Source organism: Pholcus phalangioides, unplaced genomic scaffold, assembly GCF_987345545.1.
Source record: "Pholcus phalangioides strain wild (caught in Gottingen) unplaced genomic scaffold, Ppha-v1.0 ptg000003l_1, whole genome shotgun sequence".
In the NCBI taxonomy this organism is placed as follows: Eukaryota; Metazoa; Arthropoda; class Arachnida; order Araneae; family Pholcidae; genus Pholcus; species Pholcus phalangioides.
Genome location: NW_028301596.1, coordinates 21,148,023 through 21,162,679, shown reverse-complemented (window position 1 = coordinate 21,162,679; position 14,657 = coordinate 21,148,023). Strand labels below are relative to the sequence as shown.

Sequence of the window (14,657 nt, the reverse complement as noted above, 5' to 3'; positions counted from 1 at the left end):
TGGGAGTGCGTGACCGCGCACGGCTGAAAATACTTTCACGAGTACAGATATTTTGCATCGGAGGAATTCAACGTTTATATGTGTGGCATCAATCAAGAAATCTAAATTTTGCACGCAGGTAAAAAGAAAAGAAAAAAATAGAGGGCATGTTCAAGCACCTCCTACAAATAGGCCTCCACACGCTGCTAGTGACGTCAGCAAGTAGTCAATTTTCCCTCTGAATATTCAGGGAAAAAAATTCCCTGTATCGGAAATCGGAAAAACTATCCAAAAGAGGAAATTGATAGTTATCTAGGCCTAAGTTTTTCAAAAAGGCCAAAGAACTTCCTGATTATGACAAGAGCAGAAGAGCCAGGTCTATAAAATTTGTTACTTGTAAACAAACGTAATTACATATACTCTAATTTGTTACATTTCTTGTAAATACATTTAATCGTATCATCGTTGTGCGGAAAAGAAATGATCGGGCTCAGAATTGGCGATTTCTATGCCCCATATCCAGGGCCGCAACTGGATGCTTGGTCACCCGGGCAAGCGCGCATTTTGACGCCCCCTTGTAATGTTGAAGGAGAGGTTTCAGAATGAAATTTGCGCTCCTTCAGGTCCAGTGCCCGGGGCCCGAGACCCGCCAGCTCCTCCCTAGTTGCGGCCCTGCCCATATCCAATCACCATGCGGTGAGCCAACCCGGACGATTCTACGTCAAAATAAGAAGAAACGAAATAGGATGCTGTGGTTCAAAGTGTGACAAACTTGCTAGGTAGTCTTAATGACGTTACAGATGAACTTGGCAACACGTGCGGGGGGCCTTCCATCTCTAGGAGGCGCTGGCCCGTTGGTCACATGAGGCAACTCCAAAGTTGTTCAAATCCACGACAACCAATCGGCGCAGAGCAGCATCTGGGAAGATGAAATACTATAAGCGCCTGCTGAGATGTTTTCCAATCAGCTTTGAAGAAACTTGCGTTAAACGAATACCCGAATTTTTAAAATAAAAATATCTCGAATCTGAAATCGAGGATTAAGATTATTTTCTTATTACATTAAATTGTGTGATAATTATGACTACAAATATAAATTAATACAGTGTTTCTTAAATTTTATTTTTATTTTTTTGCCCATGGATCCCCCCTTTGGTCCATATTTTCTTCTCGCTTTCCCCCGTCTTATCTAGGGCAGTCTGAAAGCGTCATACGGTTGAAAGTTGACCTCGGCATATTATTCAGAAAAGGTTTACTTCCTTGAAAAACTGATCTGTAAAATACGTAACGATCCAACAACCCTACATAATAAATCACTTCTCCCGGCATATCACCCTGGATCCATGTCTACCATGAGCTTGAATTCGGTGCGCGTCTCTCTTAGGGGAGAGGAGGGGAAGGGGTTTCCATGCAGGACTTCACAAACATCATCGGTTCCCCGAAAAGTGATGATCTGGGGGCCCGCCTAGTCATCTCGAAATAACAACTTACATGATTATATACTCACTCGTGAAGATCATAGTACCAGATCATGTAGGTCTCCAATGGGTATCAGGCTCTCGGGTGGGCCCATGCGTTATAATGGTCCAGATTATATGGGTTCTTACGCGTCGTAAGATTTTTTCCCATTAATCCCTTTACGACCAGGGACGTAATATTGTGTCCAAAGGGCAGTAGAATAAACTCAATCTAACTGACTGTTTCTTCAACCTCTTTTCCTCATTGGAAGGTTTATTGTAACCATGAAACAAAACTGTGTGTGTGTGTCCCCCTTTCTGTTCTCCCACCACCATCGCGATATCTCAGCGAGATAACGAGCAACTGAGATAACGATGATGGAGAGGTTCTCCTCAGCTTTCCTCCTTCGTTCTCCACGGCATTCCCCCCATACATACACACACACATATAATGTATCTTTCTCAGAATTATTTATCCTTCTATTATATACTGTTCATAGAAGTGAGAATAAGAACAAGTAAAAAAACTACAAAACAAGTTTATAGGTGAGGGTGAAAAGGCACGCACTGTGTACTAATGAGGCTTTTCGAATCACGTGATATTTCCCTCGTTCTTTGAGGGACATACAAACCATATCCAAGGCAACCAATATGGCGAATTTCTCGGCAGCTCATGAAAGATTGAAAGCACAAATATACATTAGAAAAATGTAGTGATGAATTTTTTTTCATTGAGATGGATGCTAAATATTCCGATTTTTTTTCTTTTGAAGTTCTAGTTAGGGGCCGTTCAAGTATTACGTCATCATCGATGGGGGGGGGGGAGGTTTCCGATTTGCTGACTTTTGATGACGAGGGGGGGTTTGGATAATGCTTACGTCATCAACCACCCTTTATGAAAATATGAGTTAGGATTCAGAGGGGCAGAGCTGATGACGAAATTTTGTTGACAGGGAGGGGGGAGGGGGTCAAAAATGGCTAAAAATTTGCTTACGTAATACTTGAACGGCCCCTTATCATGCCCCTACATCCAAGAGTAGGGCCCCTAGGCTGGGATCTTTCGCGAGCACCCCCCGGTCATAATTCTCACGGGTCCTTCCATAGTTCATGCATAGCGTAAACAGCAAAAACTGATAACGATTGTCTCGGGCCCCAGGGCTAGAGCACTGTCAGACCCGGCTTTGTGGGGGCCATGCTAGTTATCTATCTGCCTGTCCAATTATCTAAATTGCTGCGAAATTATTTCAATATAATTTATGAGCCATTATTAATTTTTTTTCAAAACTGAACCTATATGAATTGATGCAGTTGAATATTGAGAGAGGCAATAAGGGGACATAAACTTTAATTTTCCCACTCAAGAAGATATAAATAAAAAGTTGAAATCAATGTCATTTCATGGATATCCAACTCAAAAGTAGGTTTGGCTAATTATTTTATATTTAATTTTCTGCGCTTCGTATCAATATTTAAAACTCAATATTTAAAAAATAGAGAATTTTTAAATATTAATTTAAAAAATGTAATCAATTTTTTAATTTTTTTAATTAATTTAAAAATAAATTAATTTTTCTTTCTTTCTCTTTTCTTCCCTTTTTTAACGTGGAACAAGGCTACCACATTTATTGCCTATACGTCTAACACAGATCATTCAAATTTATCGCCAACAGCTTGTACGCGAAGGGGGGTTAAAAGCTTTTTCTTCACTACCGAATTTTTTTTCCTCACACATTTTTTGCCTTTTTCTTTTTTTAATTCAGTGAAATTTGTAGTGGTGCTTCATTACCACTATTACCGACTTTTCGGTGATCTTAGCATGAGATGGTGACTTTGCTAACTTTTGGCATCGTTTTTAGCGATAATTGGCAATGTCCCATATTTCGAAGCTCAATGTCCCGTATTTTTCGAGTAAATATGGTCAGCTGACTTATAAGTCAGTGCTTTGGAACTTCAGACGTTTAGAGTTAGGAACTGGCAACACAAATCCTGTTTATATTTCCGATTGCAGAAGAGTGGCACGTTTTTGTTGTTAGTCATAATAAACCAACCCATCCTCCTAAACTGACGGCGATAAAAGTTCACAATGAGCGAAGATTTTCCGGCAGAAATTGCGGATAACGTGAAAGAGTTCTTTCGAAGCCTCGGTGAAGCTAAGGAAGTCATCAACGAACTGAACTCGGTCAATTCCTCCAATTTACAACAGGTAAATTTCCAAAGCATTAATGTAGGACGGCGATAAAAGTAACCTTTTTTATTTTGAATCTAGACTGTAATCTGTCGGTAGTTAGTATGTAGTTATTGTATCAGTGGCGGCTCGTTAAGCCGGGTTTTCCTAGCGCTCCGCGTGAACCGAATAGGACCATTTCGCGTTGGCAGAAACACGCTACGCGTTTTCCTAGCGTGTTGAATCAGCACCTCCTGCAGATAGAAGACCTCTGCAGTCTGCTTGTGACGTCAAGTTAGTCCATTTTCCCTCAGAATATTCAGGGGAAAAAAAAATTCCCTGCTCGTGCCAGTATCATCGTTGTGAGGAAAAGAAATGATCGGGCTCAGAATTAGCGATTTCTATGCCCCACACCCAATCACTATGCAGTATTTGTGAGCGAATCAGGAAGATTCTACGCCAAAATAAGAAGAAAAGAAATAGGATGCTGTTTTTCAAAATGTGGCAAACTTGGTAGGTAGTCTGAATGACGTTTATGGCAAACTGAAGAGTCTTTATCTGTAGGAGGTGCTGGTTGAATCAGCTCAGGGCGGCTAAACAGCATGTGGCATCAGACAGTCTGTCGTCTGCATGCTCCGGTTTGAAGGAAAGAAAAACACAACAAAAATAAATTGAAGATCAATGAAACACACAACACATTTGATCCCTCCAGAAGCAGTCCGCCAATCCCGTCCAACGTAAAGCGCTGTGTATGAAAACAATCATCCAAACACAGCCCGCTTCCCATCTCATTGAGATATTGAAGCATTTCCGGAAGATGGGTATATCTGGAAATTTTATTAAATATCTTCAGAATAATAAATAAAAATATTACATATAGATTTGCACATATAAATTCACATATAATCAATGTTCATCAATGGACATATATACGGAAGAAGAAATTCAAAATCAACTGTAAAATCTACATCATAATCTTCCAAAAGTTCTTGATTCCATCCGAAGATGAACAATCTAGCGTTCATGCGCTCTAAACAGAGTCCCTTGAGATTGTGGTCATAGCTTTGTTGAGGTACATTCTTGAAGAGTCTGTTGGTTAGTAAAATCTCACAGAGATAGTGGATGATCCTGGAGTACACGGGACAGAAGTCCTGTAATACTTGTGGTATACAAGCCGGGTATAAATCATCTTTCTGCAACGCCGGCCCGTCTTTGTTGTTATGCGTTGCTTAATAGTCCTATACAGGAAGATATAATGACTCCTGATGTTTCCCCAAATAAGGTGTATTAATAAGTCTTAGACAAGTAGCAGACATCCATGGGAACCAGTAACCGACGAGCCATATAACTGATATAATAATCGTACTGCTTTTCTTATTGGTGAGTGGAAGGCCTGTTGCTCTGGGTGATTCGCATCGTGTACTGCATAGAAAATCTGCTCCTAGGAAAACTGAGTTTACCGAAAATTTGCATGGGGGGGGGGGGGCAAAATCGTTTTCCATTTCATTATGATAAGGACAGGGTCTGATTTGCTCATGGCAAGTATGGCATTCACCTGAAAGCCTGTTTACATGCGTTAAGTGATTAAGTAGTTAATTAAATTTCAAGTTAACGAGCTTTAGAATGTATGCAGACTTTTACAAGGGTTCAGTTTAGTACACGATTAAGTAGAAACTAGAATAGAATCTGTTTTATTTTTTTCAGTTAAGTAGGCCTATGCGCCTGCCCCTCTTGGAGGGGTCTTTTTGCTCCCTCAGGAAAAACTAGGAAAGCGGAAAAACTAACTTTAAATTCTGATCTTGTTGGTTCTGCGATAAGAAGAACGAGATGGTTCTGTTGAGTCTGTCGACCATCAATATAGATGGCAGCTTTAAAAATTCGCACTCAACACTATATACATATTCTCACTTCTGGCACAACTCAATCAGTAGTAAATTTCTCCCCTGATCAGAATTGATCAGCATAAGGACTCCATGGGAACACACCAAAACTTCAGCTAGTATCACTGCTCCTTGATCAGGAACAGGATATGCTTCCAGCCCCTTGGTAAAACAGTCCATCACCACAAGTATGTACTTGTGATCATTGTGGGTTCTAGATAATGGCCGAAGGATTTCCAGAGTGATTCTGTAGAACAGTGCACCAATGTTGTAGCTTTGAAAGCAGGCCTAGGTGTGTTGGCATTGCAATTCTTGCACCTCTTTTCCATATCCGTCCTGGACTTGATCCAAGAGAATCTTTCTCTGACCTACTGGAAAGTCTGGGTTATGCCAAAATGTTCACCAATCTGGCTTCCGTGCAGCTTGTTCACATTGCCTCTTGGTAGGATGAGTTGCCATCGGAACGTCTTTCTGCTATGCAGTATGCTATCTCTCATCTCTAGGGAGTCCTATAATGCCTAGTATCTTTTGGTCATTGAACTGGAAGAGGCGACGTCTGGCCATGTGCATTTATTCCTGATTGATTCCTTCAAGTCTGTTATTGGTCGTATGTAGGGATCTTCTAGTTGGGCCTTCTAAGTGTTCTTGTGGCTCCAAGGATCGTCTCTTGAGATGTTATCTGTCTCAGTATGGAGTTCACAGGTCTGTACTTCTCTTCAGACTTGAAGCAATGACAACAGTTCTGTGGACATAGTCTTCTCTATAGGGCCTCTACATTTTTATGCCATGCTCCCTTATGATGCTGGATCTTCCTCTTTGTGCCATCTAACTCTTGGAGAGAACAATTTCAATCTTGCCAATGGTCATGTCCACATCAGCGATAAGCCCTTTTTTCGCTTCTGGAATAGCCATCACTTTCGATGCAAGAAATTCTTCACAACCACATACGAGTAGGAGTGATGTGTTCCTTTGGCTTGTGCAACTGGTCATTCCAACTATAGCTTAGTTGATAGAGCACTCGACCAGCATTTGAGGGACCCGGGTTTGAGTCCCTATAGGGGCAGAGATGAAAAAAATCAGTATCTCTTCAAAATTAGCCAGTTTTTCTGTATATCTTGTATTAAAAAAGTGTAGATTACATCATTCTCTAAATAAAAACCTATGTTGGGCTTCACATCACCTGATTAGGCTGTCTGATGAAGATGCTCATGTAAACAAAATGTTGATTCTATTCACTTATTCACAATGGTCAAGCTTCCCAAAATTTTTCCATCATGGTAGAAATGATGGCTTGAAAAGCTGGGTTCACACTGGGTTCCAGGAGGCTCCACTGTATATTGCCAAATTGCAGCTGTTGACACAAGTGATATCTATATTGTGTGACTGTGCTTCCCAACCTATTTTTCTCTGTACTAGAAGCTTTATCTGTTTTTACACATTTTATAATAAGAGCCAAATTTTCTTTTTTTTCAGGTTTCAAGTCTTGATCGGGCATACCTTAGTTTGACCTACGGCTATGCTCTGAACTCGATGTTTTGGAGTAAGTATTATTTAAAAGTTCAGTGTGTGTGTGTGGGTTTTTTCAAATGCTTTGTCTTTGAAACAGCCCTAAAGGTTTCTAGAATGTTTTCTTTAAAGCTGGGTCCACATTATGAATGCTTCTTCTCAGGATAATGCTTGCTCTCCTGGATGCTGGACTAGAGGGGATTCTGAATTCATTTCTCAACTGCTCCTTCTGCATAACATGGGGATGGCAAAATGAGCGCTTGCCCCGGTCAAGTAGTTGTGGCCCTACTTTCCCTTGTCCTAAAATATTTGCCAAGTTCCCATGTGATGTTCCAAGAGACAAATTGCAAGATGAACAATGAGTCTGTGGCTTAATGTGATGTCAGTACATCAAAGAAACCTGTGTCTCATTAATTGTGTGCCGAAAGCTATATATTTGTGGAAAGGAAGAGAAAACCCATGTCAGGCGCCTTTCTCAAGAAACTGGAGCATGTGTCATGTGGACCCAGTGTAAGGTCACTTTATAAATCTATAATATATCGTATATGCTGTCTTTGGGAGACAAAAACCTAGCAAATTTATCTATTACTGCACCTTGGTTATTATAAGTATGTATCTTTGTTTTCCTTCAGATTACTTAATTACAACTGGAGTCAAGCCCTCAAAACATGGTGTGAAACAAGAATTAGTGAGTGTATTATTTGCAAATTAACTCTCTGTTGATAACACTTACTAATTAAAAAAAATTTTACACTATATTGTACAGATTACACATTATCAAGGTGATATGTGTTTCTAAACAAATTGCTTAAATTGTTCATTGTGCATAACAACATGCTCTCTAATGATTTTCACCTGCTCATATCTTTCAAAATCAGTGTTGAAGAAGTGTATTCAATTTTTACTCTTAAACTACATATTTGAACCCCATTAAGCATCAATCTCACTTGGTGACAAAAATTTTCAATGGTGAACAACTCTCCCATGTATATAGGGATTACACAGGTTCAACCATGATTCCATATAATGCCAAACTCATATCAACATTCTGTAAAGTGAATGGTGGTGTTGAATTGAGTTTGACTGTTGTTGGAAGCATACCTTTTCTTATGTGCAACAGAAAATTCTACCCCCCAAAATTGCTAGTCATCAGTAAGTGATTCAACAACCTATTAATTTCATTATATTTTCATGATGGAGGATTTTATGAATCAAAGAAAGTTTTACATGGGGCAACTGCTTTTCCACTTTTTTTCTTTTCCCGCCTTTCTTCACTTATTTTAACAGTACTATATTTATATTAAAGAAAACAAACTCTCTGAAATATATTTCATGCATATTTGCTTTTAATTGGTTTTTGTTTAGATTATAATTTACAATATTTTTGTGTTTCTATAGGACTTGTACAAGAGCTACATGACAAAACTCCTTGAAATTACGAGAAAGAAATCTGAACCAAAATTGAACAAGCCAGCTGCAGCACGGTTTATCAGAGGAGCCCTGTGGGAACTAGAAGAAAAGAAAAAACAAGGTTGTTATTTACTATTTCTATAATACAAATATAAAGGCCACAACAAGCAAATGGCCCATGGAGGTGGCAGAAAAAATTATGCCCATGAAAAATTATGGATGTCAAATAACCAAAAAATACAGCAACTCAATATAAAAAATCACCAAAAAAAATATTAATAATATATAATACAACCCATAAAAAAGATTACAATTGTCTTATCTAAGTACAGATAGCTTCTCGATTTATCAAATATAATATGATGCTATTATCAGATTTATATTTTGTTTTTCATAACACAGATTTTTGTGAGGAGTGGAAACACATGATTTTGCCACCTCCAGCACTGTAAAATTTCACGATTTTATAATGGTGTTTTTATTCCCATATGAAATCTGCTACCCCCCTAAATTTTGCCCTCTCCCCTCTAGTTCCAGCCCTAGTTATTATATTACTTGTGACCAGCGAGGGTTAGTCGTCTTGCATGAAAAAATTGTGCACCCCTGAACCCCTAGATATATATATAACCCTCTCCCCCACCCTTGCAAACACCTCTGCATCAAAGAACACTATATACAGCATAGCTGCCAAGTCTCCCGAATTTTTCGGGAATCTCCCGAATTTTAGCTTCATCGCTCGACCTCCCGAAAAGTTCTTAAATCTCCCGAATTTTTACGAAAATCACAAAAATCCCTAATTGTCCCTTAAAATTCCCTACTTCATTAAAAAAAATCCCCGCTTATAAAAACAATCCCTAAGGAATTTCTTGTGGGGCATGAAGCCTCTTTTTTTTCCCCTTTCGAAATGACGTCACACGTCATAAATGGGGAAATTCCCTTTTTAAGGAAGTTTTACAAACCCTCTGATGGTAACAAGAAAGTTGTTTGTCTTATCGTGCAGGGAAATGGCTTAGCAGCCAATAGTCCTGGATAATAATTGAAGATTATAGTCACGTGCATGTGGTCAAAATTTCTTTTGTTATAACGTGCGATATAACAAAACACGAATACTGATAAGCAAAAACATACTTAATCAATTTTAAAGATACTTATTTCGATGAATTTCCTTTCATCAAACGTTCCAGAAGAGGGCCGACTTTTCCTTTTTGTACAAGTTGTGTTACGGACATAAACATCGGGCATGGAAAGACTGCCATCATCACTCGTGAAATGAAAAAAAAAAACCATCAAGCAAGTGTCACAAAAAGTCAGTGTTATTCAAAAATTGACGGTGTTTTCCATCATCTTCGGATGATTTTGGGGTCATTCGCGCAGAATGTTTGTTCACAGCGTTTCTGATTGAACACAATATTTATTTTTACATCACTGAAGTTTTGGCCTCCAATTTCACTTGTTTTTTGCGTAGGAATTTTATTTCCAAGGGTTTAACTTCCATGTGTGTAAAATCCCTATTTTAATTTGACTTCAGTAGGGATTTTATTCCCTACGCTTTAACTTTTATGTTTGGAAAATCCCTATTTTATTTAGAAAAATCCCTATTGTATTTATTATGGAATGGTTTTAGCATAAAATACGGGTTTGCGCGAAAATCTCCCGAATTTTCATTTTCAAAAGTTGGCAGCTATGTATACAGGGGCGTCAAAAAATTCATATTTGCCCATGGCTGAACTTATGGGGAACAGTCCTTTTCCTATTTCACCTGGAAATGAAAAGAATCTCCATCGAAAAAAAGATGCCTTCTTTTAACATTATATGAATTTTCATTTGTTGCTAGAATGGATGAGTAGCGAATAATTGCAACTATTCCTTGCGAAACACCAATTATGATAATGATATATAGGAGCAACATCTGCCATCGAATCTCATGCACGTTGAAGTGAATTTGAATGTGGGTTTTTGTACAAAATATGAAATTAATAAAAGTGTAACTAAGCATAAAAGAAATGTCTCTAATTACATACATTGTTATTATGAATCCGTACATATAGTATGTATCCATCTATCATCATGTTAGAGTGTATTTATTTCTCTCTCATTCACACAGTTTCTGATCAAGCTAAAAGGAGTAACTCAAGTTCTGAATGGAATGTTTCCCAAAATGATGGAGGTGACAGTAAGAGTAGTCCAAAGGGTCCTCCCCGAAAAAAGAGAATGGCTGCAAAGGATTTTTTTTAAACGTTGTGGTTTATGCAGAATTTTCTAATTTGTATATAAGACTCTCATACATTGTATCATTCATTAAGGAAAGCATAATAAGAACCATGTTGGGAAAGTTTGATCTTTTTATTTTGTATCATTTAATGCTGACTCGATGCTTTCACGATTCACATGATACATGCATTTCAACAACATTGCAAAACTATCGATGTAATGATGGAGAAAACTAGAATTGAAAAAATAAAAACAGTGAAACACGCTTATATACGATACTCTGGGGGACTGAAGAAACGTATCATTATAAAGAAGTTATCTCTATTAATGGAATATATTAGTACTGTTGAAGTGCATGACTTATAAAGCTGATTATCATTATGTGGGATTTTTGCTGTACTAGTAAAATTATACAAAACAAAGAATTAAAAGAACATGCATAAAAAATGGTAGTTAATTGAAAATTTGAACGAGAGATTTGATGTAAGAATGAAAATAACACTTTGTATACATGAAAAATGACAGGTTTGTCTTAGTATCGGGTTCATATCTGTAAAATCAATGGCCTAACAAGAGGTGGGTTGATGAGGCAGCAAAATTAGGGTGGGGGAAACCAGAATAACGCCCAGTACGTTGCATCAGGGCCCTTCTCAATATGCATAAACAGTGACCATGAGGCCCAGTATATGCAGCTAACTTGAGTAATGAAAGTTAGGCATGCAATGTACCATCAATTATCTGTACATCAAAGAGACCTGTGTTGCACCTGTTGGATTTTGTTTCACGAAAGCGCTAAGGCGCTGCGATCGTAACGGGTTTGTGTGGGTGGGAAAATAAAAGGTGTGTGTGTGTTTGTTTATTTCTCCAGGTTGAAGCAAGAAATCGTGCGTTAACATTCCTTTTGGGAACGTGAGATGGAATCAACATCATAGGCGGAGATTGACTTGGCAGTCTGGGGGGGCGAGGTCATCATTGCTGGGGGGTCACGATGATGATATCAGCTAATATATATATTAGATCAGTCGACTCCACCTGTGACGCTGGGTATCTCCGCCACTGACCAAAGCCCTGTCAGCCCATGGGTGAAGATTACCCCGCGAATCTGCGTCGATGACGGAGCCGCGTATATGCATATACATGAATTGACATCATCCTGCCCCTCCACCCCTTCATATTTATCTCCATCTATATGTCAGCCTCTGGGCCGGTTCTGGACATTTTTCAAGTGTAACCGAATAATCAACCCCGTTCTGTTGGCTCCTTCTGCGGCCGTGTAGTTCGTGGCAGGATTCAAGATCCGCAAAAAATTAAATTTGCACCGGGCCAATGCCTAAACCGGACGCAGTGAATTTTGCAGGATTTTAACCGCTTCGCTTACAAGCGATTGTCAAGAAATTCGGATGATCTGTTTGACGAATCGGCAATAAATATGGTAACCTTGTCCTAACCTAACCGCATATTAGAAAAAGGGGGGAAAAATAAGAGTAAGAAAAAAACATGAAAGGAAAACAGTATACAGTCGTCGGGCCCCGTATTCGCGAGGGTAAAGGCGGTGTATACACTAGTGAGCCAATCTTGCAACGCACGACCCCCTGCAGTGGTGCTAATCCGCTCGTGGATACACAAACTCCCTTTGTGTTCCTTTCTTTCGTGTTCGTTGAAAAAAATGGATTCCAAGTGGGTCCAGTGAAAACAGCAAGAATCGTTCACAACACCTTACAAATTACTGAACAACGAATTGCGAATGCTTTCATTGCATGATCCGCGCGCTAGTGTATACGCGCCTTGACGTTCCGGGGGGGGGGGGAAGACCGCGAATAACCGAAACCATAGGTTTTTCTTTTTATATCGTTTACTGAACATCATGAGAAAGAGCAGTGTGACGCGAATGTAGAAGGGAATGTAAAAGAGGGTGCAACGATTATTGGCGATGTTTTCTGAAAGAACGTTGTGATTTTTCTGTTTGCCGTGTCGTCTTCATATCATATCAAGTATGTTAGAATATGTTGACACAAGGCTTCCTCTACTAGTTTTTCTACATGTGGAACGTGAAATATAGGGATCTATGTTATGAAAATAATCTATTGCTGATTTGAGCTTTTGAAGCCCTTTCGCTATGTTGCTTGTGGTGAACTTTTCTTCTTTATATTAATATTCTTCATATTCACTTCAGTTTCAGGACCAGTCAGCTGCGTTAATTCCTTCTCTGCCAATCTAGTATCAAAAGAACTTTGAATAGCTTGTATCCACTCTCAAGATAGGATACCTCCTGACTTCCGGAACGAAACACCGTTTAAACCAATCCAGGAAAAGTGTTTTCGTAATCCAAGCCTTTTTATTGTTCGTTCAAAATACTGAGAGCTTTGATTTACCCTGTCTCTTCAATGCTCGCGGATTCGCAGATTTGAAAATGACGGTGGGCTTTATCATGTACGCATTTGCGCAAAACAACATAGTAAGTCTATCTCTACTTACCTTGAAACCAGGAGCTCGCCTTTCTTCTAGCTCTTGCTTAACTTCTTTGCGGCATTTTCTTCCAAAATAGTGTAGTTTCGTCAGCGTTAATCACCTGCTGAGGTGCATAACCCTTTTCTTCAATAATTTTCTACAAGTCTAGAAATTTTCTAGCTGCCTCCTGGTCGGCAGAGGCTTGATCGGCAGTGATTTTTACATTGCGTGATCCGAATCGTTTCTTAAACCTATGAAACCAACCTTTACTTGCATAAAATTCTGATGAAATAGACGTTTCACCAGCCCATATTTTTTTTTTTTTTTTTTTTTTTTTTTCCTGTTATAATATTACAATCAATTGGAATACCTTTTTACAGCAGTCTTCTACCCGCAAAAAACAGCATTTTCTGTACGAGAAACACATGGATCCCGTAGCAAAGTTTTGACTGCTCTACAGCGAGGAATGAATGAATTTCAGACAGATTTCTTTTTCTTGATATATCTCACCGTAGATTCGTTTAATAGCGGACCACAGCAGGTATTGACTTACTTTCGCCAAGTATAGTCAATATATCCAATTTTTCTTGTCAAGTTTTCACTTTTATTTACCTTTTCAAAGCATTATCAGTAGCACTAGAAGAACGAGCCATCCTAAACAAGCACAACTCAAATTTTGTAAGCAAAACACGTGAATGACGATTGATGAGTGTTGTCAAAAAATTGTTTCAATAAAGGAAAAAAATCCGCGAATACGGGGGGCCGACTAATGCATAAAGCATAAGAGATATATATATATACTTATCTATTATCTGTAATACTTACAGATAATAGAGTGGCAGGAAGTAGATTTCTCTTTTCACCCTCACCTACCTGTTCCCTTTCGCTCTTAGATGTATATAGTAGAAGGATACATCATGGAGGTAAAAAGAACTACTTTACCGAAAATGCACCTCGTACACATTCCTCTACTGAATTTCTAACGAATCGGCATATGCCGGAATGTGCGTGCTGAGTGTATGCTTGGCCCTAAAGTATTTATTGTTGAGTTGCGCTCGTTTCGTGTTCATGCTGCCACCTGGCTTCCATTTTCTGAAGTAAAGATGGAAATTCTTGAATTTTCATATTATGTCAGTATCGTGTTGTAGGTCTGCCTGCTCTCTGCGGAGAAACTATCAAATGGGAGGCCAGTTCACACATTCGTGCCTCGAAGCTGGAAAACCGCAGAAAACCAACTTCAGCCGACTACCACTGTGCCATCAACGGGGTTCGAACCTAGGTCCTCAGGACGAGAGTCCAGCATGATACCCACACGACTGCACAGGTGAAAAAAACTACTTTTTTCGTATTGTTGCAACAAAACTTCGTGGTGATGAGGGGAGAGAAAAGGAAACATAACTATTTTTGAATTGATGCCACTGATGTTTGGACCAGGCCCATCATTTGGGGGGGGGAGAGAATGCCCCCCCCCGGCTTCAGAAAATACACTAGAAACGGTATAAATATTATATATATGTACATACAGTACATTCAGGGCCGTTACTAGGCAGGTGCAAGAGGTGTGCACCCGCACAGGGCCCACAGGGAAGGGGGTCAGAAGGG

At 39.2% G+C, this 14,657-nt stretch overlaps 1 protein-coding gene across 1 annotated transcript; it reads left to right on the top strand.

The window, feature by feature from the left end:
* Positions 1-3,430: 3,430 nt before the first annotated feature.
* Positions 3,431-10,734, top strand: LOC149088265 (nuclear nucleic acid-binding protein C1D-like). Its single transcript, XM_089246072.1, has 5 exons — positions 3,431-3,639; positions 6,954-7,020; positions 7,619-7,674; positions 8,385-8,517; positions 10,501-10,734. The coding sequence occupies exons 1-5, from the start codon at positions 3,520-3,522 to the stop codon at positions 10,629-10,631; spliced, it is 507 nt and encodes a 168-aa protein (XP_089102198.1). The 5' UTR covers positions 3,431-3,519; the 3' UTR covers positions 10,632-10,734.
* The last annotated feature ends 3,923 nt before the right edge of the window (positions 10,735-14,657 follow it).

Bases quoted from the DNA above. Each gene is read 5' to 3' on its own strand.
- LOC149088265 (XM_089246072.1), top strand. From the start codon at position 3,520: ATGAGCGAAGATTTTCCGGCAGAAATTGCGGATAACGTGAAAGAGTTC. The intron at 3,640-6,953 runs GTAAATTTCCAA...CTTTTTTTTCAG, and splicing joins ATTCCTCCAATTTACAACAG to GTTTCAAGTCTTGATCGGGC. The intron at 7,021-7,618 runs GTAAGTATTATT...GTTTTCCTTCAG, and splicing joins TCTGAACTCGATGTTTTGGA to ATTACTTAATTACAACTGGA.